This window comes from Podarcis tiliguerta, assembly GCF_965153285.1.
Source record: "Podarcis tiliguerta genome assembly, chromosome: 6".
NCBI lineage: Eukaryota > Metazoa > Chordata > Lepidosauria > Squamata > Lacertidae > Podarcis > Podarcis tiliguerta.
Genome location: NC_139539.1, coordinates 67735767 through 67763741, shown reverse-complemented (window position 1 = coordinate 67763741; position 27975 = coordinate 67735767). Strand labels below are relative to the sequence as shown.

Here is a 27975-nt window from a genome sequence, read left to right as displayed (position 1 = left end):
TCAAAGTGTGGAAAACAGAAATAGTCAAACTATCCCCAACCCCATCCCCACTAATCCCCCTGGAGTACCACCCATTATTCCACCATGCAGCACAAAACCTCCAGATAAAAACCTGGCAAACCAAAGGCTTATATCGCCTAAAAGACTTTTATAAAAATAACAAACCTTTGTCAACACAAGAAATACAAGACAAACTAGAAGACACCCAAATGCCCTGGTTAACACAACACCAACTACATGCCCTCTTAAACAACCCAACAGTAAAATCAGCAGCAACTAGGCCCCTGACAACCTTCGAAAACCTCCTAACAACAAAGGGAAACGGTAAAGGGATGGTTTCCGCAATATACCAAACACCACTCCAAAATCCCACAACCCCCCTAGATGCAATCAAAAAACAATGGGAGAATGACATAGGCTATGAGATTAACCCCACTCAATGGACCAGAATGTGGTCTAAACCCCCCCTTAAATCCATATCAATGAAAAGAAAAGAACTCACTCTGAAACTCACCTACAGGTGGTACCTAACACCAAGGAAACTAGTGCTAATACGCCCAGGAACCTCACCAAAATGCTGGAGAGGGTGCACCTCCACAGGCACATATCTCTGCGTGTGGTGGGAGTGCCCCAAAATCCAACTATTCTGGACAACAGCCATACGAGAAATATGTAAAATAACTAAGCAAGTATTAGACATCACCCCAGAATTGGCCCTACTAAACATCTTCCAAGACAACAATGCCCATTTACACCACAAAGCACTCATAACCCACCTACTTTCAGCAGCCAGAAACATCATAACCAGACACTGGAGAGACCTGTCAGGAGTAAGCATGGACCAATGGTACCAAATAGCATGGGAAACAGCCCTACTAGAAAAATTAACCAATAAACTGAAACGGACATGGGGACAAACAGAAGAAGGCGTCTTTACCCCAGTATGGCTCACATACACAGCCCAACAAGACAATGACAATAATCCACCAACAGCATATAAATCAATATGGCTAACCTGATCCAAAACACCCACCCACCTCACTCACACACAAAAACAAACAAACAACCACACCCTAGGCCAACCCCAACCTCTTTCACCACCAAAGGAACACAAGTGAACAGCAGAGAACCGGCACGAGTAACGCTGACACCAAACCCTACATACATTAAGCAAATCAGAAACATTGCCACCCAACCCCACCCATCTTCCTCCCCTCCACCCCTTTTCTTCCAAAAGAAAAAAGAAATAAAAGAAATATAAATCAATGCCAACCCTGCCAACCCTACCCTAGAAGCATTCTTATGTTTTTAAGACCACACAATGAACAATAAAAGATGTTCTCCTAATTCCACCAAAATTAAAGCACAGCATTGACATGCTACCCTGAACCAGCTAAAATGAAAAAGTAAAAAGAAAAAAGACTTCTGCTGAGTTCAGTAATATTTACTCATCCCTTCTGGGTGTGGAAAACCTCTTAAATATGAGAAATCAGGTGATACTACTGCAATTATTAAACCAAGCCTCATCACTTGGCACCACGTTTACAAAGCACAGGTGTAAGCTTCAAAGCATCTCTAGATGCTGAATGCTGCAATCCTATCCTGACATGGTTTGGACTCAGGTTCCCTTCCAACTCTACAATTCTATGATTCCATGAGTGGAATATGTTCCATTGACCTCAATGAGAATGGAATGGAATGAATGGAATATGTTCCATTGACCTCAATGAGACTTACACACACATCTATAAGAACTGTGCTGCATGACACCCATTTGATGGTTTAGAAACCGAGTCAACAAGTTGTTGGCTTGATTGAAGTCAGTGCAGAAAACCACAGTGAAGTCTGCATTCTAGATTTTTAACAGGTGACTCTGTTTTTTATATATATATATAATTTTTTTTATTAATTTTCCAATACAACTGTACATTTTTATCCAAATTTTAACAAATTATTACTTTTTGGGCTTCCTTCAGCTTCTCTGACAATCATCCATATTTATCTCATCAATACGCATTCCCTTCGTTTGTATTGCCATTTGTCTTCCCTCCCCCTTCTATTTCTCATTAACAATACATCTCCATTTTTTACAGTGCCTCTTGAAACCCCACTAGCGTTGTTTGTATATCACATACATTTTTCAGATAATCTACAAACTTTCCCCAGTCTTCGATGAACTTTTGGTCTCGCTCGTATCTGATTTTCCCAGTTAGTTTATCCAGTTCCGCATAGTCTGTCAATTTCATTCTCCATTCTTCTATGGTCGGTATTTCCTCTTGTTTCCATTTTTGGGCCAATAAAATTCTTGCTGCCGTAACTGCATATTGAAAGAGTTTACAGTCCTTTCTTCTTATTTCCTTTCCTGTAATCCCTAAAAGAAATGCTTCTGGTTTCTTTACAAAAGTATATTTTAACATCTTTTTCAATTCATTATAAATCATTTCCCAGAAGTTTTTCACTTTCTTACATTCCCACCACATATGATAAAATGTTCCTTCTTTTTCTTTACATTTCCAACACTTATTACACGTCTTATACATCTTTGCTAGTTTTACCAGTGTAATGTACCATCTATAAAACATTTTCATAACATTTTCCTTCAACGCCGTACATGCAGTAAATTTTAAATTTTCTTTCCATAATTTTTCCCAATCATCAAATTGAATGTTATACAAATTGAATTTAAAATTCAGCTGTGTAATTTGGAATTTATGTAATTTGGTTTGATTTGATGTGATTGGTCGGTTAATAAAAAATTATTCATAAAAAAAAAAGAAATACTTCTGCAGCAGGGGTAGAACTAATCACTTGTGGTTTGTACAGATGCTCAGTGAAAACATGAATAAGAACCTCAGAAGAAACGTGCTGGATCAGACCAGAGGCCTGTCCAACCCAGCATCTTCTTCTGATGGTGGACAAACAGATGCCTATGGGAAACTCATATTTGTAGGAATAGTTCCCTGAGATCAAAATGATCTATAATAGCACAATATCTAGTCCCTATATCATGAAAGTGGAAGTGTGATGTCCTTCCAATGAAGTGAGCAAGCCGTACTGATGCTTATTGCTCTTTGTTTAATGAGAGAACAGATGCAGATGCATCCTAATTTTTTACATCTATCATCTATCAATCTCTCTCTCTCTCATCTATCTATCATCTTTCTCTATATCATCTATCTATCTATCATCTATCTATCTATCTATCTATCTATCTATCTATCTATCTATCTATCATCTATCTATCTATCTATCTATCTATCTAGGAGGGTTCAATTTTAATAGATTTCCATTTTAGCCATTAAAGTAGAAATGGGGGGCCTGTTGCCCTCCATGTATTGCTGGTCTCCAGCTCCCAGCAGCCCCATCCAGAACGGTCAATGATGTGGGATGATGGCAGTTGCAAATCAGCAACATCTGGATGGCCACAGGTCCCCATTGCTGCATCACTGGATAGTCCCACTAGGCCAAATTAAAGTGCCAAACCTATTAATCGTGTGTAAAAGATGGAAAGACAAGCTTATTGTTAATAAACAATGTAAATAAAGACCATACAGAGTCAAAACCACCTTTCTTTGTTATTCCTCTTATCAGCCTCTGATGTTGAGATAAGCTCTCCATATGTGCTATACCTGAAAGGTACCCGCATCATTCAGCCTGGACACTGAGGTCCAGCTCCAAGGGCCTTCTTGTTAGGTTGGAATAAATGACAGACAAGTAGTGGGTGTCATCTGGGAGGCATCTCCTTGAGCACGTCTCGGAGAGTCCCTTTTATTGAATATTACAGCATTGCCTCGCATGTGCTTGCTGCTGATTGGTTTAACACAAATGCGTATGCAAGGGTTACAAGGGTTCCGTATAAGACATACAAGGGTTGCGTATAAGACATTAATCATCATTAGATAGAGGGAACACAGAGTTAGACAGGCATGGAAACTTCCTTAGTAAACAATCTATAGTGATTGATATGGTGAGACTCAGAGAGTGTACAGAGTGCACTTTAACATTCCAGTCCAGGGTGATAAGGAGAGGATGTATACAGATAGATAGGAAGGTCAGGACATGATGACGCACTTAACCTTCCGGGCTAGCTGGTGCCAGGGTGGTTGAGAAAGGAATGTACAGAAAGACAAACGACGCAGCATCTCTAGATAACTACTCTGCACCTTCTGGCAGTTCCCTCACTGTGAGAAGTGAATTTCCAGGGAACCAGGCAGAGGGCCTTCTTGGTAGTGGCGCTCTCCCTGCGGAACGCCCTCCCAGCAGATGTCAAGGAGATAAATAACTATACAACTTTAAAGGACGCTTGAAGGCAGCCCTGTATAGGGAAGTGTGGCGTTCGTACAGAGCCCCCGGTCATCTCACGGACTAGTGACCTATACACCACTAATCTGCTGCCACCAACCAGGTCCTCCCTGGTAAACACTTAGACTCAGTCAGGTTCTCAAATTAACAAAGAAGAGTCTAGTTTATTGCAGACACAAACAAACTTTAACTGCATTCCAAACGTTGTTACTCTTCACCTTCTTAGTCTTAGATTATCCTGTCTCTCTCCGTCTCTTCTACCTCCCCTCACACAAGAACCCACTGCACTAACTGTTCTCTATTTCCAACTGCCTGCCAACTGCTTTTCCAACTGCCTTTCCCAACCAACCAACCCACTAAAACCAACCAACTACCCACCAACAACTAACTCAAACCTCGGGCTAAGCCCTTAGGTAGGCTCCGCCTCCGGCTTTCCTACTGGTATACATTTTAACCCTTTCTCTCCCCCTGTACAAACATTTTCAAATGAACGGGCAAACGCCACATCCCTCCCCCCCTTAAAGAAGTTTGATCAGGAGAGACAACTGAACAGAGTTACACTCCTGATCAAACTGCATTAAACATTTAAAGCAACTCAGTTATCTACAGGAAAAAATATTAACTGTCCATGGTTAACCTTAATCACCGGGTCTTCTTGATAAAGCATCGGCCACAATGTTCAGGAACCCTTTCACGTTTCTTATGGTGGAACTGAAGTCCTGCAGCAACAGGGCCCACCTCAGCAGTTTGCTATTAGTTCTCATTGTCCTTAGCTAAAGCAAGGGTGAATGGTCGGTGCATAGAATATATGTTTCCAGCCCCAGATGTATGGTTTTAACTTCTGTAGGGACCAGATGATAGCAAAACATTATTTTTCTATCATGGAAAGGTGTTTCTCTCTGGGTAGCAATTTCTTGCTGACATACGTGATCAGATGCAGGTTGTCTTCCTCTCCTGGTTGACACAGCATGGCTCCGATCCCAGCATTCGACGCATCTGTAAAGATGCTGAACTCTAGGTCGTAGTTTGGTGTGATGAGGACTGGTCCGGTGATCAAGGCATTCTTTAGCACATCAAATGACTACTGACACGCTGATGTCCACTCCACACGCTCTAGTTCTTTCTTACGAGTCAAGTCGGTCAGTGGTGCATCTAGTTCACTGAACTTAGGGATAAATCGTCAATAATACTCTGCCAAACCTAAAAATGCTCTCACTTTCTTTTTTGACGTAGGAGTAGGCTAGTTCGTAACTGCCTTCACCTTGGTCTCTAAAGTCTTTATTATTCCTCCACCCACCATATGTCCAAAGTACAGTCATACCTCGGGTTAAATGTGGTTCAGGTTGAGGTTTTTCAAGTTATGCTCCACAGCAACCCAGAAGTAACGGAGCATGTTACTTTCGGGTTTCACCGCTTGCGCATGCGCAGACGCTAAAAATGACGTCACGCGCATGCGCAAAAGCGGCAAAACGTGACCTGCGCACGCACAGACGCATCTTACGTTCTACTCAGGATGCGAACGGGGGTGCGGAACGGATCCCATTCGCATCCAGAGGCACCACTGTACTTGATTTCTGAGTCACCAATCTGACATTTACTAGCCTTAATGGTCAAGCCCGCCTCTTTAATTCTTTGTAGCACTAACTCTAGGTGCTCTTTGTGTTCGGACCAGGTTTGGCTAAAATTGCAATATCATCCAGGTAAGCTACTGTAAACTCCTTTAATCCATGCAGGATCTTATCCACTAGCCTTTGAAAGGTCGCTGGTGCATTTTTTAGCCCAAAGGCCATCACTTTAAACTCATATAATTGGCTTGGAGCCAATTTGATTCCCTCCCTCCCTCTCTTTCTTTTTGTTTTCCTTCTCCTCCTGCAATGAGGCTACATTTTAATATTTTAATGTTGTATTTTACTTTTGTTTTTAAGTTGTAATCATTCATCTTGTTTTTATTATTGCTTGTAAGCCGCTCTGAGCCCGGCCTTGGCTGGGGAGGGCGGGGTATAAATAAAAAATTATTATTATTATTATTATTATTATTATTATTATTATTATTATTATATCCTAGGGGACTTCTAAAGGCAGTCTTTTCCTGGTCCCCAGGATACATTTTTACTTGATAATAGCCTTTTGTCAAGTCTAGACAGGTAATGAAATGGCACCTGCCTATGGTTTCAATTAGGTCATCTAAGTGGGGCATTGGATAGGCATCTGCCTTAGTGACATGATTTAACTTTCGATAGTCAACACAAAATCTTATAGAGCCATCAGGTTTGTCTACCAGCACTACCGGTGCTGCCCAGGGACCCTCTGAGGGCGTTATGATCCCTGCCTTCAGCATCTCCTGCACCTCATTGCAGACTTTATCCATGTATGTCCCAGTTATCTGATAAGGGGTCATTGCAATGGGTTTAGCATCCCCAGTGTCCATGCGATGGACCACTCCCTTTGCTATTCCTGGAACATTACTAAAGACGGCTTTGTATTTTTGTAGGATACTTCCTACCTCCTCCCACTGTGATTGGGTTAATGAAGGGGCTAGATTCACTTCTTTCTGATTACAACGTTGCTCCCCTCTTCCTTCCTATTGGTATACATTTTAACCCTTTCTCTCCCCTATACAAACATTTTCAAATGAACGGGCAAATGCCACATCAAGTTTTTAATGTTTCATGTTTTTATTATGCTTTTATGTTTTTTGGAAGCCACCCAAAGTGGCTAGGGCAACCCAGTCAGATGAGTGGGGTACAAATAATAAATATTATTATTATCATTATATTGGACCTATGTTTCTGTGGTGGGAGGGCTTTTCCCCCAATTGGAAGCAACTATTTGTCTCACTACTGTCATAAGAAAGAAGACCAATTTTTGATGCTTGACGTTTGGATTGATATCGTTTTCCATTGACAGTAGGAGAAAAGGACTTACATGGAATCAGGTACAAGACATTATGGCAGATGACAGTCAGTGTGGGGGGGAAATCAGGTCCAGATATATTTAAGCAATCGATACACCACACATGGAGGATTGTGCCTTTAAGCTTACATCCTCTCCAGCATAAAGGCTAGAGAGTATAGTTAACTCTTGAGGAAGTTGTGGAGACTGAGGATCGCCACTTTCCCACAGCTCCCTAAGTCTCCTCCTCTGGTTCCATCCCAAGCAATCTGAGGCTCCATCATTTTGCCTGTCTTTGCTCTGCCCTTTTCATACCTCTTCTGGTTCTGGGAGACTGGAGGAGAGGGGAGCTGGCTGCAGCAGTCGGAGGGACATCTTGGCTATCTCTGCAGCCTGCTTAATCCCTGCCTCTTAGCTCCTCTCCAGCCTCTACTTCTGCCTCTTCCTGCTCACTAAAGTCCTATACCACTTCAGCTTCCAACACCTCCTCCTCCCAGTCTGCTCCCACTTCTCCCTCTGACCACTCATTGTCATCCCACCCTGGTTCTGAACAGGGGCGAAGGAAGGTGCCGTGACACCTGGGGCGGGCGTCACTACATAGGGTGCATGTGTGGCGTTGCTACATACGACGCATGCGCCATACGTAGTGATGCCGCACATGCGCTGTATAGCGGTTTGCCGCAGGTGCCGCTCCAGCACCATACAGACGATGCCAGGATCCCTCCAGAGCTGCTACAGCCGCAAACTGAGAATCCTCCAAAGGCGGCTGTGGCGGCAAATGGCTGCCTGTGCCCCTGTGAGCCCCTGCGGGGTGACTTCTTGTCACCCCTGCAGACATGGAACCCAGGGCGTACAGCTCCCCACACCCCCTGTTATGACACCCCTGGCTCTGAGTCTTCTTCACTTGGGGGTTCCCCAGCGGGTACCTCCCAACACTACTCTGTCAGACCATGACAGTTAAGTAGCAAACGTCCTGCTGTCATGGATGAGCCAATGATAAGGCAGGGTGTTGGGCTTCCTCAGCAGCACAAGTAGCATCTTGATAGCAGCAGTCCAGTAAAACATCTCTCCCCCCTTCATTGGTAACTTAAAAAAATATATTATGAGGTGCTTTGAGCACAATTTCCTTTTGGGTGGAAAAGCAGGATACAAATTAAATGACCGGCCCCCTGAACATGTGAACCGACTGCTGGAACAGCAGTGTGTTTGATGTGACATGAACATACAGCTGGGATAGCTCAGTCAGTAGAGCATGGGACTTTTAATCTCAGGGTTATGAGTTCAAGTCCCATGTTGGGCAAAGGATTCCTGCATCGCAGGGAGTTGGACTAGATGACGCTCGTGTGCCCTTCCAGCTCTGCAGTTCTATTATTTCTGTTGATCTGTGGTGGTCATTCAAAGCAGCAAGACACCACATAAAACTGCCAGCATGAAGGAATAAGCAAGGCAGCCCCAGTACATGACAGAATCCTGGGAAATGGCCAAAGTAAACAGATTGAAGGCTAAACTGAAAGTTCTTTGTGGAGAACTTTGGGTCCAAATTGTGTGTACGTGTGTGTCAAAAAAACACACATCAAAGTTGTTGCCTCAGCGCACCTCCATCCCAGCTGCTGCTTGTTTCACATTAGGAAGCATTCTTCTGCCACCGGTGGTGCTCCCCCTAGTGGATGAAAGACACAGTTTGTGTTTCGCATGGAAAGCTGCTGTGTACCAAGTCAGACCATGGGTCCATCTACTGTAGCTTACTATTGTCTACACTGGTTTCTAATGTTGCATTATTTTGGGAGGTCATAAAGCTACCAAAAGGGATGTGGGTGGCACTGTGGGTTAAACCACAGAGCCTAGGACATGCCGATCAGAAGGTTGGCGGTTCGAATCCCTGCGACAGGGTGAGCTCCTGTTGCTCAGTCCTTGCTCTTCCCAACCTAGCAGTTCGAAAGCACGTCAAAGTGCAAGTAGATAAATAGGTACCGCTCCAGCGGGAAGGTAAACGGCGTTTCCGTGTGCTACTCTGGTTTGCCAGAAGCAGCTTAGTCATGCTGGCCACATGACCCAGAAACTGTACGCCGGCTCCCTCGGCCAGTAAAGCGAGATGAGCGCCGCAACCCCAGTTGGCCACAACTGGACCTAATGGTCAGGGGTCCCTTTACCTTTACCTAAAGCTACCAATACTTCTGTGAAATGTCAGAATGGGGGTATAAAATCAACACACCAAATAAGGATGCGTGCAGACAAGGATGCGTACAGATACATCGTTGACGTATCAGAATATTCAATCTAGTTCACACTGAAAGGTGAACCTGCCTAATTTGCACTTTCCATAACAATACAAGGACCGAAACACTGTTGGATGAAATGGACAAGAAGGAAGAGGTTAATTTCCTTCATTAGTGTAAATCATCCCATGTATGAGATAAGTCAACAGGCCAAAGGTCAGCCAAGACAGCTGCTATGGCGATGGCACAGTGCCATCTATCTAAGTGACAGAGAGACCAGCTCATTAGTCAGTCAGTGAGTCTGTCTGTGTGGCAGGGTCAGTCTTGAGAAGTGAGTCGGAGTCTGTGTAACATCTAGAATTGCTGGAACAACAAAGATACCTTTTGTTTGTATATATCTGTATCTATATCTCCAAAGTCTACCAGCTGCATGTATATATCAGCATCCGGAACTGTATTACTGAAGCCTAATATTCTACAGCAGTAAACTATTTTGGATCTTAAGCTGCCTCTGTGTGGTGACTGGAACTAGAGACAATTCCACTGCGTGGGTCTCTCACCTCAGATCCCCAATGAACACACCCACCCTTTGATGTCTGCAATTCTCTGAATTTTGCATTGCTGCTTTTTCAGCCAAGTCATGTTAACAAAAATACATATATTAGGGTAGTGTGTGCATAAAAATGCATATATAATGAAAAATTGCATACAAACTTGCATTATATAAGGGGAAACTGCTCTGCAAATAAAGGGAGAAGTATTTAAGGCAAAATCTCATAAAAACATGTGTAGAAATGGACACTAAAATGCTGGTGAACTTTGATGATGCTTTTACAAAATCACCAACTGGTGTGGAAATGTGGAGAACTGAATTTAAGATTGGGAAAATGAGAAATCGAGGAAAACTGAAACTGACAGGGGAATGTGGAATTTCAAAGGATAGTTGTGTTTTAATTTGCATATTGTTTTGCAGAGTGTGAACTAGGTAATCCACCTTTCCATGGGGATGGAATTGGCTATCTGACGTTTAGAAGACATCTGAAGGCAGCCCTGTTTAGGGAAGTTTTTAATGACTGATGTTTTAATGTACTCTTAATCTTTTGTTGGAAGCTGTCCAGAGTGGCTGGGGAAACCCAGCCAGATGGGCGGGGTATGTATGTATGTATGTATGTATAAATAAATAAATCTCCCTTATCCCTAACTGAATTGCAGGTGTGGGCTCCACAAGTGATCTTCACATATGTTTTAAGCTGCAGTCCACACATTCCCCATGAGTGAAGGGACTTTACAGAGCACTACATTATCTGCAGTCCTGCTAGGACAGAAGGGGAGTTTGTAAGAACACTGCTGGGCCAGATCAGGCACCCAACGACAGTACGATGAGTTAAACTAAAAAGGAGCGCACTTCGGCTGTGAGACCAAATTGTCCCAGGACAGCCGCGTCTCAATATGCAGCTTTCCCACCCCTACTGTTCACTCCGTTGCTCTGTCTCGAGAAAGGGCAATGTGTGTTGTGTACATCCTGGGTGGGAAACCTGAAAACCTCCAGGTGGTCTTGGACACTCATTCCTTACCTGTGGCTGTGATGGCTGCGGCTGGTAGGAACTAAAGTTCAATGACATTGATTGAGCCATAGATGCACAACCCCTGCTTGAGTATGTTCACAAACAGGCCTTTAAAAAACAGTATTTTATTTAGAACTATCGGAAGGCATGGCTATATGATAGGTTATGACATACCCCTCAACTGTCCTGATTTGAGATGGAATTACAGAAGCTATCCCAGCTTCTGATTGGCTCCTGGGATGTTGGCCCATTTTGGCTCCCGCAAGAGTATGGCCCCAAAAGATGCCCCTTTTGGGGGGCACACTCTCTCACAAGTCACCTGGCTTGCTCAAGAGTGCGGCCCCCAAACCATGCACCCCAACTTTCCTCTGAGGCATGTTGAGGGGTATGTTGTGAACATCAGGCCTCTTTCAGAACTGTGGCCCTGATTTGGATGCCTTTCTCACCCAGGTGGTTGCTATATCTTATATAAAAAAAGGAGACAGGGTGAGGCGTTCATAAGACAGAAAGAGACAACCACACTTGCAGTGGCAATGCAACAGAATCTTGGGGCACGTTTCAACAAGACCCCAACAGCTGTACCAGGGCTGGGGGACCTCAGGTCTGGTGACCAACAGCAGTCCTCCTGGCCACTCAGCCCAACCCATGAGATTCCCCTCAAGCCACATTCATTTCCCCAGACCACACCTTCACAGTTCCTGCTCTGTGCCTACCTTGAGTTCTTTTATTGGCTGGAATGTGTTTGTGAAGTATAGTAAGTCCTCTTGCATGCCTAACAAGAGAGAAGAAGAGAAGGGTGTGAGAAACTTTGAACTTTTGCATGGCTGGAATGTAGATAAGAGGCATATCAGCTACTCTGCCTACTGACCATGCCCACTATGGGCAGTAGTGGCCCCTGGAAGGATTGCCTCTGAGGGAATGTGGCCTTCGGGCCAAAAAAGGTCCCCTACTTCCAAAGAAGCTACAGGAATGGATGGGAAAAAAGATCCTCCAAGCTTAGCTGTTGCTGATGTTGCTGCTGCAACGTAGCAGGACGTGAAGGATCTTGACAAGCTGGAACATGTGCAGAGGAGGGTGACCAAGATTATCAAGGGTCTGGAAACCACGACCTATGAGGAACAGTTGAGGGAGTTAGGTATTTTTAGCCTGGAGAAGAGGAGACTGGGAGGAGATATGACAGCCATCTTCAAATATCTAAAAGGCTGTCACATGGAGGATGGAGCAAGTTTGTTTACTCCTGCTCTGGAGGCTAGGACCCAAACCAATGGATTCAAGTTACAAGAATGTTGATTCCAACTAAACATCAGAAAGAACTTTCTGACGGTAAGAGCAGTTCCACAGTGGAGACTGTAGATTCTCCTTCATTAGAGGTTTTTAAGCAGAGCTTGGATGGCTGTAGTTGAGATTCCTACATTGCAAGGCACTGGAAAAGATCACACTCAGGGCCCCTTCCAACTTTTCAATTTTATGAGGCAGTATACCAATGAAGCCATGCACGTAAGCCGGGCTGTCTTTCAGATAGTTTTATATGATTGCTGATGTCTCTGTCCTGCAGTTGAAAGAACACAGATAAGAGCCTGGGCCATGTGTGTCAGGTCAAAATGACCTTGCCAACCTTATGTCTAAATACAAATGTTTCAAAACCTTCCAGCTCATCATGGCCATCCACGATTCTCCTTCTGGAGTAAACATTTCTATATATATATTCTTAAATAATCATGTATCCTAAGTTTGCCATTTTTTTAAAAAAGAAATTAAATCTCCATCATATATAATCTTAGCAAATTCAGGAAGCTGAGCCATGACAGCGATGTAGCTAAAATTGAGGTATAAGGTATAAACGTGTGGGAGGAAGGTTGGTCCCAAAGTTTGCAGAAGTACAGATAAAAACATATTTAGGAAAGACAGAAAAGGCCTAAGGGGAAAGGAGGAGGAAACATCCCAAAATAGCCCAGTAAGAATTCTTCAAATTTTGTACTGCACTTCACCAACCCAGTAATGAGTACAAAAATTCATATACTGGGGGAATGTGAGCATAAATATATATATATTAGTGAGATTTTACACACACACACACATCATGAAGGGGATCTGCTTGCAATAAATGTGTACATAAATGTTTACTATGAGAAATTTGCACAAAAATGCTGATTTTTCATGAAGATAGAAAATGTTGCAGAAATATGGAGGACTGAATTTAAGTTTGGAAAAATGAGAAACCGACAGCACCAAAATTGAAAGATCTGCCCTGCCTTACTGGTGGAATGAATGGGAGAGCAACCTTTAGTATGCCAAAAGTAACCATAGCTTGCCGGCTGGCTCAGATCATGAGCAGCTGCACTTCACAATTCCATTGAAGTTGCCCCTGTTTCCTGCCCTCCTCCACCCTGCGCTTGCATCGCAGCAGTGAATAGTTTGAGGGGGCGCATCAATATTTTTCATTCTCTTTATAAAGCAAAAAAAGCCAATATGGTTGCCAACAGAATGTTTGAGCAACTTGAGTAACCGAGTTGATAACTCAATAACTCCTCCCCCAGCCCCAGATGCCTGTTAATCATTCTTTGTGTATAAAAGCTGGTGTTGTTCCCTGACATTTTCATTCACCTTGAACATGAGGGGGGTCGTTTTTGTGCTGCTCATCACTCTTGTGGGTAAGCTCCCTACTCCCTCTGCCACTAGGTAGGGATGGGGATCTCTAGGGGGGGCAAGGTGGAATTGGAAGTCGCACCTCACCCTATCCCAAGTGAAATCTCTTTCTATCATCTATCTATCATAGATTATCTATCTATCATACTAAATTACAATTCTTTCCACTTACAAATGTATTTCTTCCCCACACAGGGAGCCAGAAAAATGATATCGGTAAGTCAAGTTCTCATTATTAACATGCTATCTTTTTGGTAGTTATTGGCTAAAGCGTAGAGAGGGTCTCTGTGGATTTGTGTTACAGTACTTTACATTTTGCCATTTCCCCCCTTCAAAGGGCACAAGACAGCACAAGGGACCATGTAAGGGTTGTTTTCATTTTTGTGGTATGGAGGGGGAGCGAGAAGGATAAATTTCTGGGAGGGTCAAGATTCACAGCACTAGTTATAGGCCTGCTCTTAGATACTGTATGTCCAAGCTGTATAGCCTATTAGTTACTAGTGTGTAAGCCTATTGAACGCAGAAGGACATACTTCCAGGTAAACATGTATAGGACTGAATTGTGCAAGGATTTTTTTTGCATTCAGCTGTATTTAGGGATCACAGAAATTGTTATTTACATGTAAATCTGCTTTTGAGAGACAATTAACCTTTTGGTTTCAAGCTGAATTCAGCATCCTGACATATACTAGAAATATTATAATTCATTCACATATTTTGCATAGTTTATTTTGTATAATTTATAGTACTTTGGGAATGTGCTCAATTCCCAAGCATCACAGATATTACTGTTACTGTTGTGTTCTTATTTGTGTAGGTACTCAGAATTATCTCTCCCCCTCCTTTTTAACAGAACCTGGTTTTAGCAATCTCAAATCCTACCTTTACAACTATACCGGACTCATTCAGATTGGATTGGAAGATGGGGATTTAGAAAAATCTGTCTTAAAACTGTCTTGCCAAGTAAAGATCAGCAGAGTATCCCAGGAAGACCACATTCTTAAGGTAGATTATGATAACAATTTTTAATTTTAGTGACTAGACCTACCTGTCAAGCTCTTTCTTTCTTCACCTGGAATCGTGTGGCTTTGGTTGGCTGGCATCCATCTGTCTCAGGGAGTGTGCTTTCAGGGGTGAAGTTACACCATACCATCGGAGAGTTACAGAGCCTGCTGTGGCTGTAGAAACCGATACAGGAGAGACTGGTTTTTTAGATAGCTGGTTTGATAGGGGACCATTTTAAGTGGAGAAGGGGTGGGCAGCTTAAGCATGGAAGCAAGTGTCTAGAATCTCATGAGAGGCAGGCGGAAACAGGTTGAAGGGCCCCACCCAAAGCTCTTTTCTCAGAACAAAAATGCCATTGATGCTTTTGTTATGCGTATTGGTATGTAAGGTGATATCAACACTTAAGGCTATTGATTTCAGTGGTTCCACTCTGAAGATGACTAACATTAGATATCACCCAATACTTTTTGGTTAACTTTTTCAGCCAAAATATACAGATGTTATCAATACATTTTCATCCGTGAGGGAACTGAAGGAGAATGGCTTATTACAACTCGCACAGAAACAAAACATGGCTAGACTAATGAGGTCCGTTTATTCAGAATAGCTCAGAAAGACATAAACATCAGTGTAGCTACGTGGGATCTTCTAGGAGATTTCTGCTAAGCTAGTGAAAAAGATGTGGACCGGCCTACCAATGTTGGCACCTCCTAAAGAATTAGATGGCAAACTTGAAGACAAATGCAGAAGTTTGGTAGCTTAACACAATTTTTTATACTGGGGTGGACAGTTGAGTTGTACGTCTGGGAAACTGATAAAAGGGGGGGGGGAGTGGACATGACAGTAACCTCATCAAATGCTTTAGAAATGTAGGAGCTGTTTGTCATTCTGATAGGCCTTGCAAAACTGAACAGAGCTTGTGAGGGTAAGCCTCCATTAAGAGAGGGGGTGGAATGAGCAACCAGAAACAGATAAGGGGGACGGTGTATGAAAGGCAGCAGAAGTGAATAAGTTGCAAGGTTAACCAAAATGGAGGACTCTTGTACCAGAGCACAATGAAGTGTTTGGCAGCATACAACAATTTCCAGCATTGTGTCATAACACAAGGAACAGCGCTGAGGTCATGATGAACCCTACTCAGCATACTATTCTGGTCCCAACCAGAAGGAAGAAATAAGGTTACTTAATACATAGTTACTTGAGAGTAAGGGCCCACTCAGGAGATACATGTTCTCAGTTTTGGTGCCACATTCAAATTTAGGTAAATCTTTCTCTCCTCCTTATATGACTCTTCTGTTGCTTGCATGTAAATATTTTAATTTGGCTCAAATCTTCACCCTTCTGCTGCTTTTGCTCCTAGGTCCTTTCTCCACAGGTGGAAGAATACAATGGAATATGGCCCAGAGATCCATCCTTCAAAGCACCCACTCTCACTCAGAAGCTGGATCTATGTTTTCCTGAACCATTTAAGTTTGAATACAGAAGAGGTTGCATCGGAAATATTTATGCCCTTAAAAATGTCTCAATCGAGTGCATAAATATAATAAGGGGCATCCTGAACTTGCTGCAGATATCTGTAAATGAGATGGAGAGTGTGTACGAGTTGCAAGAGGTATGGGATTTATTTTTTGGTCTTTTCAGATTCTAAAATGACTCATTTTAAGAACAAACATTAGAGTATTAGAATCATGTGTTGTTGTTTTTACATGGGAACTTTCTGAAAGTGTCCCCCAGGGCTTGTTCCTGTGAACCACTTAATTGCTTTCTAATCACTTGATTACTTAGCAATTAATGACTTGCATCTGAACAGAAGTGAGCTAACTCCATTATGAGCATTGTGTCCGAAATTATGAGTGGTGCTGCAAAAGCTCTTTCTGTCGTGTTTGATTTGTCGTGGCTTATTAATACATTAAATGTGATGCTGTAATGATCTAGTGATGAACATGAATCAGAATGCAGAACTTTGGGTAGGAAGAGATGTAAAGGACATCCTGCTAAACTTCCTAGGCCAGCCTTCCTTTGTCTGGTATAATTCAGGTGTTTTGGAGAACTGCCGTTAGCTGCAACCAGCATGGCCAGTGATCAGGGATGATGGGAGTTGTAGTCCAAAATATCTGGAGGGCACCAGGTTAGGGAAGACTGTCCCAGACAATGTCCTTAACCAACATCCCTTTTGCAATCTGCCGTGCCAACTAAATTAGAGAGTGCCAAAAGTAATGTGCTACTCCACACATTTTCTAAATCAAGGAACTTCATTGTCTGAGTAGTGCAAAACATCTGTGTAGCTTATGTTGTGAGATTATTGCATTACATGCAAGTTTGATCAAGAAGCTACTACACACCTCAGGTTTCTAGCTATATGTTGTTTAGTTGTCTTAGTCGTGTTCGACTCTCCATGACCTCATGAACCAGAGTGTGCCTTGGAAACTCTCACTTCTCAAAGCTTCTCCTTTTTTATGTCCATGGAGTTTTCTTGGCAAAATACAGGAGTGGTTTGCCAGCTCCTTCTCCAGGTGGATCACATTTAGTCTAAACTCTTGGCTATGACCTGTCTGTCTTGGGTGGCCCTGCACGGCATAGCTCATAGCTTCTTGGAGATATTCAAGCCCCTTCACCACGACAAGGCAGTGATCCATGAAGGGATTCCAGCTATATAGAAGCAGTGAAATAAACATATATGTAGTGATCACATATGATGAGTGGCTTTCACATTGACCAATGAACTTTCAGACCTTGAAAATGAAAGCAAAATCTTCCTAGTGAGTTACATCTGGGGGTGGGGGAGAATTCAACATACCGGTAGGTTTGTCGCATAAATTATGCCTTGTCCACAATGATCTCATTGCAGATAAATTGATTTCAAATGAAAACTTTCTCCAGATTGGGATCAATATCAATTTCCCCAAGTTGCACCCATCTCTGGTACCTCAAGAGAACCATGGGTGAAGAAGAACATCAAAAATGAAATAAATTCCTTCCCATTCAGCCTATCTAAATATCTATTGCCCTGCATTGCCCATGCTTACCTATTCCCATCCTGAAAACATATGACTTTACTCACTTCACTCTGATGAGCTTAGTGTGCCTTGTTCATTCCTGATTTCTCCTTTTAACAAACTGTAACCTGAATTATGTGGGTTAATAGGAAGTGAGGGAGACGGTTATGTAGGGCACTGCATTGCTATGGTGCACAAGACTTTCCGATCTTCCTAGGACCTAAGATTTTGTGATTTCATTGTTGTCCATTGCTCTTTGCAGGATGGAGTTGGAGGAACTTGCCTCACCAAGTACATTGTCCAGGAGGACAAGGCCAATAATGTAAGCACCATTTCCCGAACCAAAGACCTCAGCAACTGCACAAACAAAGTTGTGAAGAACATTGGAATGGCCTATGTCCGGCCTTGTCCTACATGTCCTTTGGTAAGGAGCCTTAACAGCAGCCATTGATGTAAATATTCACAACGGAGGTTGCTTCAAATAGTATAAACCAAGTTAATTTTAAAAGAACTTGATATAAGCAGTTTATTTGTCCTTCTTAGAACATCACAAACACAAGAGGGGCTGTGGCCTTCAACTACCGACTAAAATACATGGATACCGGAGCCCTGATCACACACGTTGACTCCCGGCAGGTGTATACTATCTCCCCATTCAATGAAGTTGGTAGTACTGCTGTTATGGATGCAAGGTATGTCTGACATGGTGGTACAATCAGAGCAAGGGACAAGCATGTCACCAGAATTGTGGATTGATTTGCACATGCATGCACACCACTCTATTGGCACATGATTAGGCTGTGCTTGCTGACTGGTAGCTGAGAATGGGAAACCCTTCAAAAGCGTTGGGTCTAAGGTGATGTCAGGGGAGATGTAAGTGTTTGATCTGTGATGGCTGCAGCATCATATGAAAATATCACTTCATTCTGTGGTCAACAAGTGACGACAACATTAAAGATATGGCAGCTCTCCAAATGGTTAGCTGATTTTCTCTTGAAGTGAGAGAACTCTCAAAGTCAAGGACAGCCTATCTCTGTATAAACCGTCCCAGACTCTATCATTCCTTTCTGCATGTGGCTCCTCCCTGTGAGGTCCAGAGGGTGATAGCATGAGAATGGGCCTTTTCTGCAGTGGCTCCCCATTTGTGGCCTGCTCACCATCATTATATATATTTTAGGTGCCAGGCAAAAACATTCCTCTTCAACCAGGCCTTGGGCTGATTAATATTTATATCCTTTTAATTGTGTTTGTGGAAAAGAGGGGTTATTGTTTCGCTGTTTTGGTTAAATTATTTACTTGTGTTTTACCTTGTATTTTATTCTGTGAACCGTCCTGAGATCTTTTGATGAAGGGCAGTAATATATATAATCAGTGTTTGATGCAATGCTGGATGAAGAATGCTGCCTTGAAGCAGCTCTTACAGGGTTTGAAACAAGAGTCTGAACCCAGGACTTTCTTCATATGAAGCATGAGATCTACCATTGAGCTGCATGTACAGGTTGTAGAATCCTAAACTGACCAATGCTTTGAGCCCCCAGACTGGGCACCATGGTGATGCTGAACATGGGCTTCTCTCAGTCAAAGTGAAAGCATTTCCTTTCTGTCAGAATCTATAGACTTCAACCTTAATCCTTCTTCTCAGCGTTAATACATGAATTTATTTCTTACCCCATCCAGACAAAACTTGACTTTGATCGAAACGACAACCAACCAAGACAAAATGCCAGGGAACTTGCTGCAAAACTATGGAAATATTCATTATCAGTTTCCAGAAGACCTTCCCCAGATGGCTCTGCACCTAATAAAGACCGATAACCCTGAGCCACGGGTGAGACGTTTCGCAACAGAAAATGAACGGAAGGCCTAGAAAATGATTCTAAATAGTCAAGAAGGGAATATAACCAGTTCCTTTCGCCCTCTGTTTACCTTATAGATGGTGAAAATGCTGGAGTGGCTAATTCAGGAGAACCAGCTACAACGCCATCCAGAAACGCCAGCCAAGTTCTTAGAACTTATTGAACTTTTCCGAGCAGCCACCTCTGAAGATCTTGAATCTCTCTGGAAACAATTTGCAGATAGACAGCTATATAGGTATTTGATGCTGTTAATGTGCAACCCGTGTTTTTAGTTGGCACGGCCAGCTCTAGGCGTGAGTGGGGCCTCAGTGTAGTGCCCTCTAGTGGGTCCCTTCCTCTGTGCACTGGTAGTTCTTACTTGACTCGAATGGGTGGTTGGAGGTCATCATGGGTGCTCTCTGCAAATTTAAGCAACTGAAATGGTGGCTTACTAGTCAGCAGAGTGCTGAAAAAAGAGGGGACCAAGGCAGCCATCAAAAGTGGGCTCCGTGGGACACTGGAAGTTGTCCAAGGATGCCAGGTGATTATGCTGATCCTACCAGTCAGGGGAAACAGAAGATGACGATCTCTCACCTTGCTTTATAGGCGCTGGCTCTTGAGTGCAGTTGCTGTAGCAGGAACCACCAATACGTTTACGTTCCTGAAGCAAAGAATTCAAGAAGAGTCTCTCAATTCCTTGGAGTCTGCTCTCAGTCTTACTTTGGCCTTCCATTTAACAAAAACCAGTAGCCTTACCTTAAAAGCGGCAGCAGTAAGTATACTGTTTAATGTTACCCACTTCCCTAAGCAGTAGGGAGCTTCAGAGCAGCATTTTAGTCTCAGTTTTTATTCTGCCTTCAGTGAAAAAGATCACAAGAGTACAAAGCTTCCTTTTCTTTTGAATAAATGATATGCAATTAGTTTTAATCAGTTTGTAATCTCTCCACTTTTTCGAGGTGGTTAAAGCGTTTGAATAATCTTGAGCCTCAGATATTGAGATTTACCTCAGAATTAATATGCTCAGCAGCCCTAAAGAAATTACTGAAAATAATGACATTGTTTCAATGCTGTGTGTAATCCTTTTGTTCCCATATAGCTAGTGTTTCTTCACAGTATCATTTTCTAGCTTGTTTTTTGCACTTGATGTCCTTATTTGCTGGCACTACCATTTGATACAATTGGTAGTGGCGTTGACCCAGATTTTGTTTATGGGGTCCATGATGTCATCATGGTGGTGTGACGTCATTGGTTGTTACGCCCCATGTGATCTTGCTTCAAGTTGCATAGGGAAACAAGAGCAAATCAGTGAAGGCAAGCAGAAGACGTAAAGTGGTGCTGAAATGGACAGCGTCAAAGCAATATATGTTTTTGTTGGGTGTCAGAATAGGGTGTGCTTTTGACATTCTCAGGAATAAATATGTAATGGGACCAGAAGCTGAGATTTAAACTCTTGCACAAGGCCCGTCTGTGTAGTAAGGCTTATAGATAGCAAGATGATTGGTTTTATCATCGTCATCATCATTACCTGTCCTTCATCCTTCAGTCAAAGTTACAACAATTAAAAAAACTAAATTAAAAATTATTTTAGAAGCTTACAATTACAAAAAAAAAAAAAGCAATCAGAAGAAATAAAGTGGTTCTGAAAACACACATCTCAGGTGTCAATGGCCAGGGTAAAGGAAGTGTGTCTTCAGCATTTGCCAAAAACATTTCCTGGTTGCACCTCTATGGAGAGAGAATTTCAAAACTTAGGAGCTGCCACAGAAAATATCCTCTCCCAGGTCACCACTATCTAAGCTACTGTGGGCTGTAGAACTACTTACAGCAGGGCATCTGTAGGGAAGGAGGTGGTGCTTCAGGTGATTTGGGGGTCTGAGAAAATTGTAGGAAGGGCTGAAAAATGTTTATAGTGGGTCATTATTTTTGGTTTCAAGCTGTAGTTCTCTGTACTGGAGTTATTAGTGTAATAATTTATGTAAGCCTCCTTGAGCTCTGGGGAAAGTGGCTCAGATATATTTCAAACAAACCAATGGTTCCAGCAAATATCCACATTACATTGTCTTTGTTTTGGCTTCTGCAGGATCTGATTACCTCTCCTGGAGTTCAGAAATCCTCAGCGCTTCGCATCGTCGTTGACTTAGGATATGGTGCCATGGTAAACAGGCACTGCACTGACTTCCACCCCTGCCCTGCTGAAATTCTTCAGGTAACAAAGCAGTGTTCACATTTCCTAAAAGCGTGCAAAAACCTGCCTGCAGATTGGCGCCTTGGGTTGTGGGAATTTGATTGGGACTCAGCTATTCCCTGACTTTCGCACATCCTAAACGTCCCAAAGCAGCTCTCATCTACAAATGCACAGGTGCATTCTGAGAGAAAATGTGTTTAAAAATATATTTTTTTTCTAATAGGGATTCAAGTTGTGAGTTTTGTGTGGATGAACTGCTAGTTGTTTTGCTGTTCTTGAGTTCCTGTGCATCCCACATAGGCAAACATCACCCCTGAGCTTCCTAGGAAAGATCAGCAACTGAACGATTAACAGGAGACCCTTGTTCTGTTTCCAGCCTCTCCATGATCTTGCAGCTGGTGCAGTCAGCGAAGGACACGAGGAAGACATGGTGCTGGCCTTGAAGGCCATGGGCAACGCAGGAGAACCAGCCAGCATTAATTACATCAAGAAGTTCTTGCCAGGCTTTTCATCTACTGCTGATGCTTTGCCAGAGAATGTCCAGACCGAGGCAGTACTAGCCTTGAGGAAAATAGCAAGGAAGCAAGCCCCAGAAGTAAGCAAAGGCATTCTTAACCAAATAAATGGGACGCAGAGCAAATGTCAGGTGTAATCTAAGATAGGGGCCAGGAAGCATGCACATTAATGTAGGGCATGGAACCTGGGTTATCAGCAAATGGATGCCGTGCAGTGCAAATTATTTTGCTAAAAGTGTATTTGCTTAGCAAAGGATCCTCCCAAGGGCACATGAGAGGCGTTCACTGGGAGGGTTACGTGGCCTTCTGAGAGACCCTTTCCTATCCTCTCTCACTGAAAGGTAACATGGCGGCAAGCAGGAAGTGCAGTGCCTTGCAAAAAGGCATTTAACTGCTTGTGTCACAGGTGAACTTTTAATCTCTGAATTGCATCCGAAGTGTCAAATCATGGGCTGCTACAACAGTACCAATTTCTGCAAAACACTGCAGCTCAGATGTAGGAGGGTCCTATAACTGACTATTATAGATATATGCAGGGGTTTTTTCTTAAAAAAATGTTTAGGGATACTCTCATCTTGACTCAAGAAAAGCGTTGTTTCAAATCAGGGGGAAAAAATACAGTAAATGGACAAAAGTACAAAGATTCACAAAATGTTTAGGGGTATGCGTCCCCCTGTGTGTCCCCCAGGAAGAAACCCGCTAGATATATGTGTGTCTATTCTCCAAAGTTTGCAAAGCAGTTCTCCAGCCAAGTCATGTGTACAAAAAAGTTTATTCTGGGGATAAAGTGTGCATAAAAATGCATAAATTCATGAAAATCACATGCAAAAATGCATTCTTTTAGGGAAAATTGCTCTGCAAAACTTGTATATTAGGCAAAATGCCACACAAACATGCATATTAGGAGAAATTTGCACTAAAATGCTGGTGGATTTTCACAACATGATGTGGAAATTGTGGAGATTGGAAAAACGTGAAATTGACAAATTCGCCCATTTCTAGTCATAAGGCAGCTTTCTATACTGGTACATAAATTATCGTTTAACTTGTGGCATTGTCCTTTTTCTCTCCAGGTGCGGGAAATTCTCTTTCAGATCTTTGCAAACAACTCTCTTCCTTCTAAAGTCCGGATGGTGGCCTGTGTTGTTTTCTTTGAAACCAAACCTGCTGTCCCTGTAGTGACAGCTTTGGCCAATGTCGTGCAAAGGGAGAGAAATCTGCAGGTTGCCAGCTTTGCCTACTCACACATGAAGGTCTTGGCCATGGGCAAGATTCCACAGCTCTATGACCTGTAAGTAGAAGGAGAACTACAAACAAGGGAGCCTAGTAAACCAGCACAGCACCAAGAGTTTACTGGAGCTCCATTGGCCTGGTTGCAAAAGCCCCGTGCAAGCAATTGGTTCACACCTCTGGCTGTTTGGAAGGGAAGGGTCTTTCAGAAAGAGAGAGAGAAATAGGGTCGGAGAGAGACGATTGGTGGTCATTCACTTTTTTTTTTTTACTCTGGTCCCACCACCAGCATGCAGCCCCCCAAATGTTACCCCCCAAGGGAAAGCGGCCTTCAACAGAAATAAGGTTCTATATCCTTAACCGACACAGTCAGCCCACCCTATGTGGTTGGATCCTGAATTGATTTCCCACCTGCACAGCATCCGCTCACCAAAAAGTAGGCCAGGGAGTCGCACTGGATGCATAGCCAAGAAAGGCACCTTCTCAAAGTCTGGTGAGCACTTGCCCAGCTTTGGGAAGGAGGCATGAGGGTTCAGACAGGGCCCTAGAGCCCTCCTTCCTCCTTCCCAAAGATGGGCAAGCACTTACTGGCCTTTGGGAAAGAAGTGAGAGTGCTCTAGGACCCTGCCAGAACCTCACACGTCCTTCCCAAAGCCTGGCTTAGGCCAGCGCCACAAGGTCTGGGGGGAGGGAGTCATGTGGCTTTGCACAGGGCAGCATGTGACCAAGGTTCACCCCTGAGCAGGCCCCATGTGACTGGGAGAACCTTTAAGCTCCACTGGGGTCTTTAAAAACAAACAAAAAACAACAACGTGGAAGATTTTGATTTCCCTCTTGATAATAAGTAAACATCTTCCTGAAAGTTGCTAAGTCTATTGAAGTGTCTTAAATACAGTGCTTTTTTCTGGAGGGACGCAGGGGTACGCGTACCCCTAGACATTTTGTGAATCTAAGTTTGGCCTCATTGAAGGGCAATATTTCAATATGAGTAGGAAAATGAGAGTACCCCTAAACATTTTTCAAGAAAAAAAGCCCTGCTTAAATAGGATTATGATATGGTTCCACTGCTGTCCCTTAGGTCTGCAGCTTGCAGAGTTGCCATCATGCTGCTCTCTCCCAGACTAGAGAAGCTGAGCATTCGCTACAGCAGCGTCATCCACATCGATGGCTTCTACCGTAAGTTCAGCGGCATGATTACTTTTTTTCCTTTTAATCTGGATTACTTGTCCTGCAAGATGTTGCTGCTGCACGAAGCTCCACCTTTATATTTCAAGAGATTACGGCTGAATCATCCCATGCTGTGGTTTGGTAATATATTAAACGAGGAACTTACGATGAAGGGAGACTAATGTTCCAAGTTCCCATGTCAATGCCACAGACTTTAGATGGTAAAGTGTGAGGGATCTTTTGACTTCACACCAGCACTCGTTCCTCAAACAGGTTTCCTTCCCATCGTCAAATCCAGCACAAACTCCTTATCTTTACCTACAAAACCCTTCTGTAAAGCCGCTCCCCTTCCCAGGGGGGGCGGGGATGCAGGCAGGCCACATGCACTCCCTGCGTCGGGGTGTGTGGCCTAGCCTCCCGCGTCACTGGAGGACCCAGCTGCGTCACAGTCCCTGTCCAACCTATCTGGTCAACCAAGGGGCATGGCTTATGGTATTTAAACTGCTTCGTGGCTGGGGGGCTCTTCCTTCTTGCCTCCTCCTGTTTTGGATCTCCCACCCTAGTTTCATGCGTTTGCCTTTGGCCTTGCTATGGACCACGGTTGGTTGCCTGTTTAGGTGGCCAGGTAGGAATTTTCCCATTTGGCAAATTGGCACCAGCCATGTGTTTTTCACCTGCCTCGTAGCAATCGCCACAACTTTGTAAGGTTAGGCGGTTAGGCATTGGTAAAACGTGGTTTATGGGAGGGGAGGTAGTGTCCTTCATCTGCCCCTCCTCTTGAAGGGTATTCCATTAAAGGGATCCGGGGGTGTGGATCCTGTCCAAAGCCCGGGTATGGGCTAGAGCCATGCCATGACCCCATCAGTGACCCTAGAGGAGCTCGCAGTTGATGTACATCAACAGGGCACCCCCTTCTGGTGGTTAACCCTTATGAGACTATCTGCATGGTGGGCAGGAGTCAGATATAGTCAGTTCAGTTCCAATGCCTAAGCCAATACTGCTCACATCTGTAACCAATAAAATTGTGGCCTTAATTATCCCATTAACCCAAAATATTGGTGTCCGTGTGTTTTATTTTCCAAGAGGTGGGGGAGGGCCCAGGGCCTTGCCATGCAATATATCTCCCCGTACCAGGGGCGCCATGTATGTGGGGCCATGGGGGCCATTTTCAAGAAGGGGGCTAAGCCCCCACAAAATTCTGTAGCTATCCTCAAAAGGGACGAGTATGCTTGGGATGCGGCAGGGCAAAACGTCTTCACATCTAAAGCCCTAAACAACTTGGGATCAGGATGTATAAGGGATCACTTGATTCCCTGCCTGGAAACTGCACTCCTTGGATGAGGCACTGCTGAGAACACCATACGTACTGGGAGAGACCCCTGCCTAAAACCCTGGAGAGCTGCTGCCAATCAGTGCAGACAGAACTGAGCGAAATGGACCAATAGTCTGTCTCGCTATGATTCCACTTGCTGTGTAATTTGCAAGTGAGTATATCGAATTGCATCTGTCTGTGTGAAACAAATCCTACAACGAGCAGCAAACAGTTTTTATTTATTCTGTAAATTCCTATCATAGGAAATTACAGAGCTGGTGCAATTGGAAGAGTCTACCTAATGAATAGTCCGAAGACACTGTTTCCATCAGTCCTTGCAAAGATGAGAGGCTACTACGCCACTTCAGCAATGGATATTGCAGAGGTAAGTACATATCAATGGTATGTAATTCCTTCTTCTAAAGCTACAATTTTAGAGGAAAATATTAGCTTTTTCATTAGATCCAACATTATTATTATTTGAAGGCATGAAGCTTAAAATTAAGGGCTCTGTTTTGTCAGTGGTGCTGGGAATTGGAGCTCTCCAAGGGATTTTCTAACCACACTCAGCACCCTTAACAAACTACAGTTCCCAGGCTAGGGGGAGGGGAGCCATGACTGCCAAAGTGGTGTAGGAGTACTTTAAATGTATGGTACAGATATGATGGTAGTCCAGCTACATCAGGAGCGATCTAAGCTATAATGCTCAGGGCCAAATATGCTTTGTTTCCGTTGCATGCTAATATTCCTCTTGTCCCTAGCAACCTGCTATGTTGCTTGCCGGGGGCAAGAATGGTAGTATATCATAAACAAAGGAACACTGCTGAGGAAAATACTGTGTGTGAAGTAGGGAGGGAAGGATTTATCAATTCCAGTTCTCTCAGTATCTGAAATTTTTAAATCTTATATTCAATTTTCCACATTTAGCAGCAATTTGCAGATTATTGTTTTTTTAAAACCCCATGGAAATTCACCAGCATTTTAGTGTGAATTTCTCCTAACAAACAGCTTTTTGTATGCAGTGTACACATTTTTGGAACAATTTCCCCTAATACAATGCATTTTTGTGTTATGCTCACTGATATCTCAATTTTTATTCTTACTTTCCGCTAACATGTACATTTCTGTAAGCATTGTTAGGTTGGAAAACTGCACTGCAAAATTCATATCTGCATGAATTTCCAAAGATAGCTGTGTTTCGGTTCTTATTTGTTTTGAAAAGTGCAACTTTGATAGATTCAGCTTTAAATATGAACTGGATTGAAGTTTTCCTCCACCCCTAGTTTGAAGGTTCCAACATCACTGGTTTCTTCCTATCTGGACTTTCTCTTATTCCAAACAGTCATTTCAGTTGGTGTTTCAATGCTTCAGTGTGGGGAAGGTATTGAAAAGAAGTTACCTGAGATGAAATCGTACTGTCAATGGAATTCCTCCAATATCTTCTCTGCTCTGTTTAGTTTCCTCCAGGCCTTTTCTTTACAAAGATTTACTAAACAACCTTTCTTCATTTTCTGTTCTTCAGTGATTCCGTGATTCATATTTTTGTGCATATAAAGCTTATTTACTTTGCATAGGTTCGTTTAGACCTGGAAGGCCTTGCCGATATCTTCAAAACACAAGATATTCCATTTGCTGAGTCTTCAATGTACAAAAAAATTAGGGCGCTTGGGAAACTGGTATGTGTGTGCCTTTTTGTTGTTGTTAGTTTGAATCGCAGTACATTTTTAATTGGAAGTGCGGCCTGCCACTTCATTTGCTTTTTTAGCCTAACTTCATCCCCACTGAAGGGGATTACTACTGCCCTGATGGATCAAGCCAATGGTCCATCCATTCCAGAATCCTGTTGTCACAGTTGTCATCCAGATGCCAGTGGGAAACCTGTAAACTGGACCTGAGCACAACAACACCCTGTCCACTTGCAATTCCCCAGCAACTGATAGTTAGAGCCATACTGCCTTTGGCAGTGGCCATAGAACATAGCCATTGAGGCTAGTAGCCGCTGCATTTTGCATGCATGGATATACATGTTTCTGGATGGTGCCGCAAACCACTCTTCCTCCGACCAAACCTGATAAGTAGCTGAAAGGACAACAATCCCCCATCTAGCCT

The 27975-nt window shown here is 43.2% G+C and overlaps 1 protein-coding gene across 1 annotated transcript in view; it reads left to right on the top strand.

Moving 5' to 3' along the window:
- Window positions 1-10914: 10914 nt before the first annotated feature.
- LOC310680274 (vitellogenin-2-like) overlaps window positions 10915-27975 on the top strand; it is a gene marked incomplete at its 5' end in the record, with an annotated part of 30130 nt that continues 13069 nt past the window's right edge. The window contains 15 exons of the mRNA XM_083446649.1: window positions 10915-11008; window positions 13817-13837; window positions 14475-14626; window positions 15987-16238; window positions 17885-18046; window positions 18166-18314; window positions 19300-19450; window positions 19556-19713; window positions 20064-20229; window positions 21538-21663; window positions 22019-22237; window positions 23231-23448; window positions 24466-24563; window positions 26130-26251; window positions 27441-27542. Coding sequence (XP_083302775.1) covers window positions 10915-11008; window positions 13817-13837; window positions 14475-14626; window positions 15987-16238; window positions 17885-18046; window positions 18166-18314; window positions 19300-19450; window positions 19556-19713; window positions 20064-20229; window positions 21538-21663; window positions 22019-22237; window positions 23231-23448; window positions 24466-24563; window positions 26130-26251; window positions 27441-27542 — 2190 coding nt within the window. The remainder of the gene's footprint in view (window positions 11009-13816; window positions 13838-14474; window positions 14627-15986; window positions 16239-17884; window positions 18047-18165; window positions 18315-19299; window positions 19451-19555; window positions 19714-20063; window positions 20230-21537; window positions 21664-22018; window positions 22238-23230; window positions 23449-24465; window positions 24564-26129; window positions 26252-27440; window positions 27543-27975) is intronic.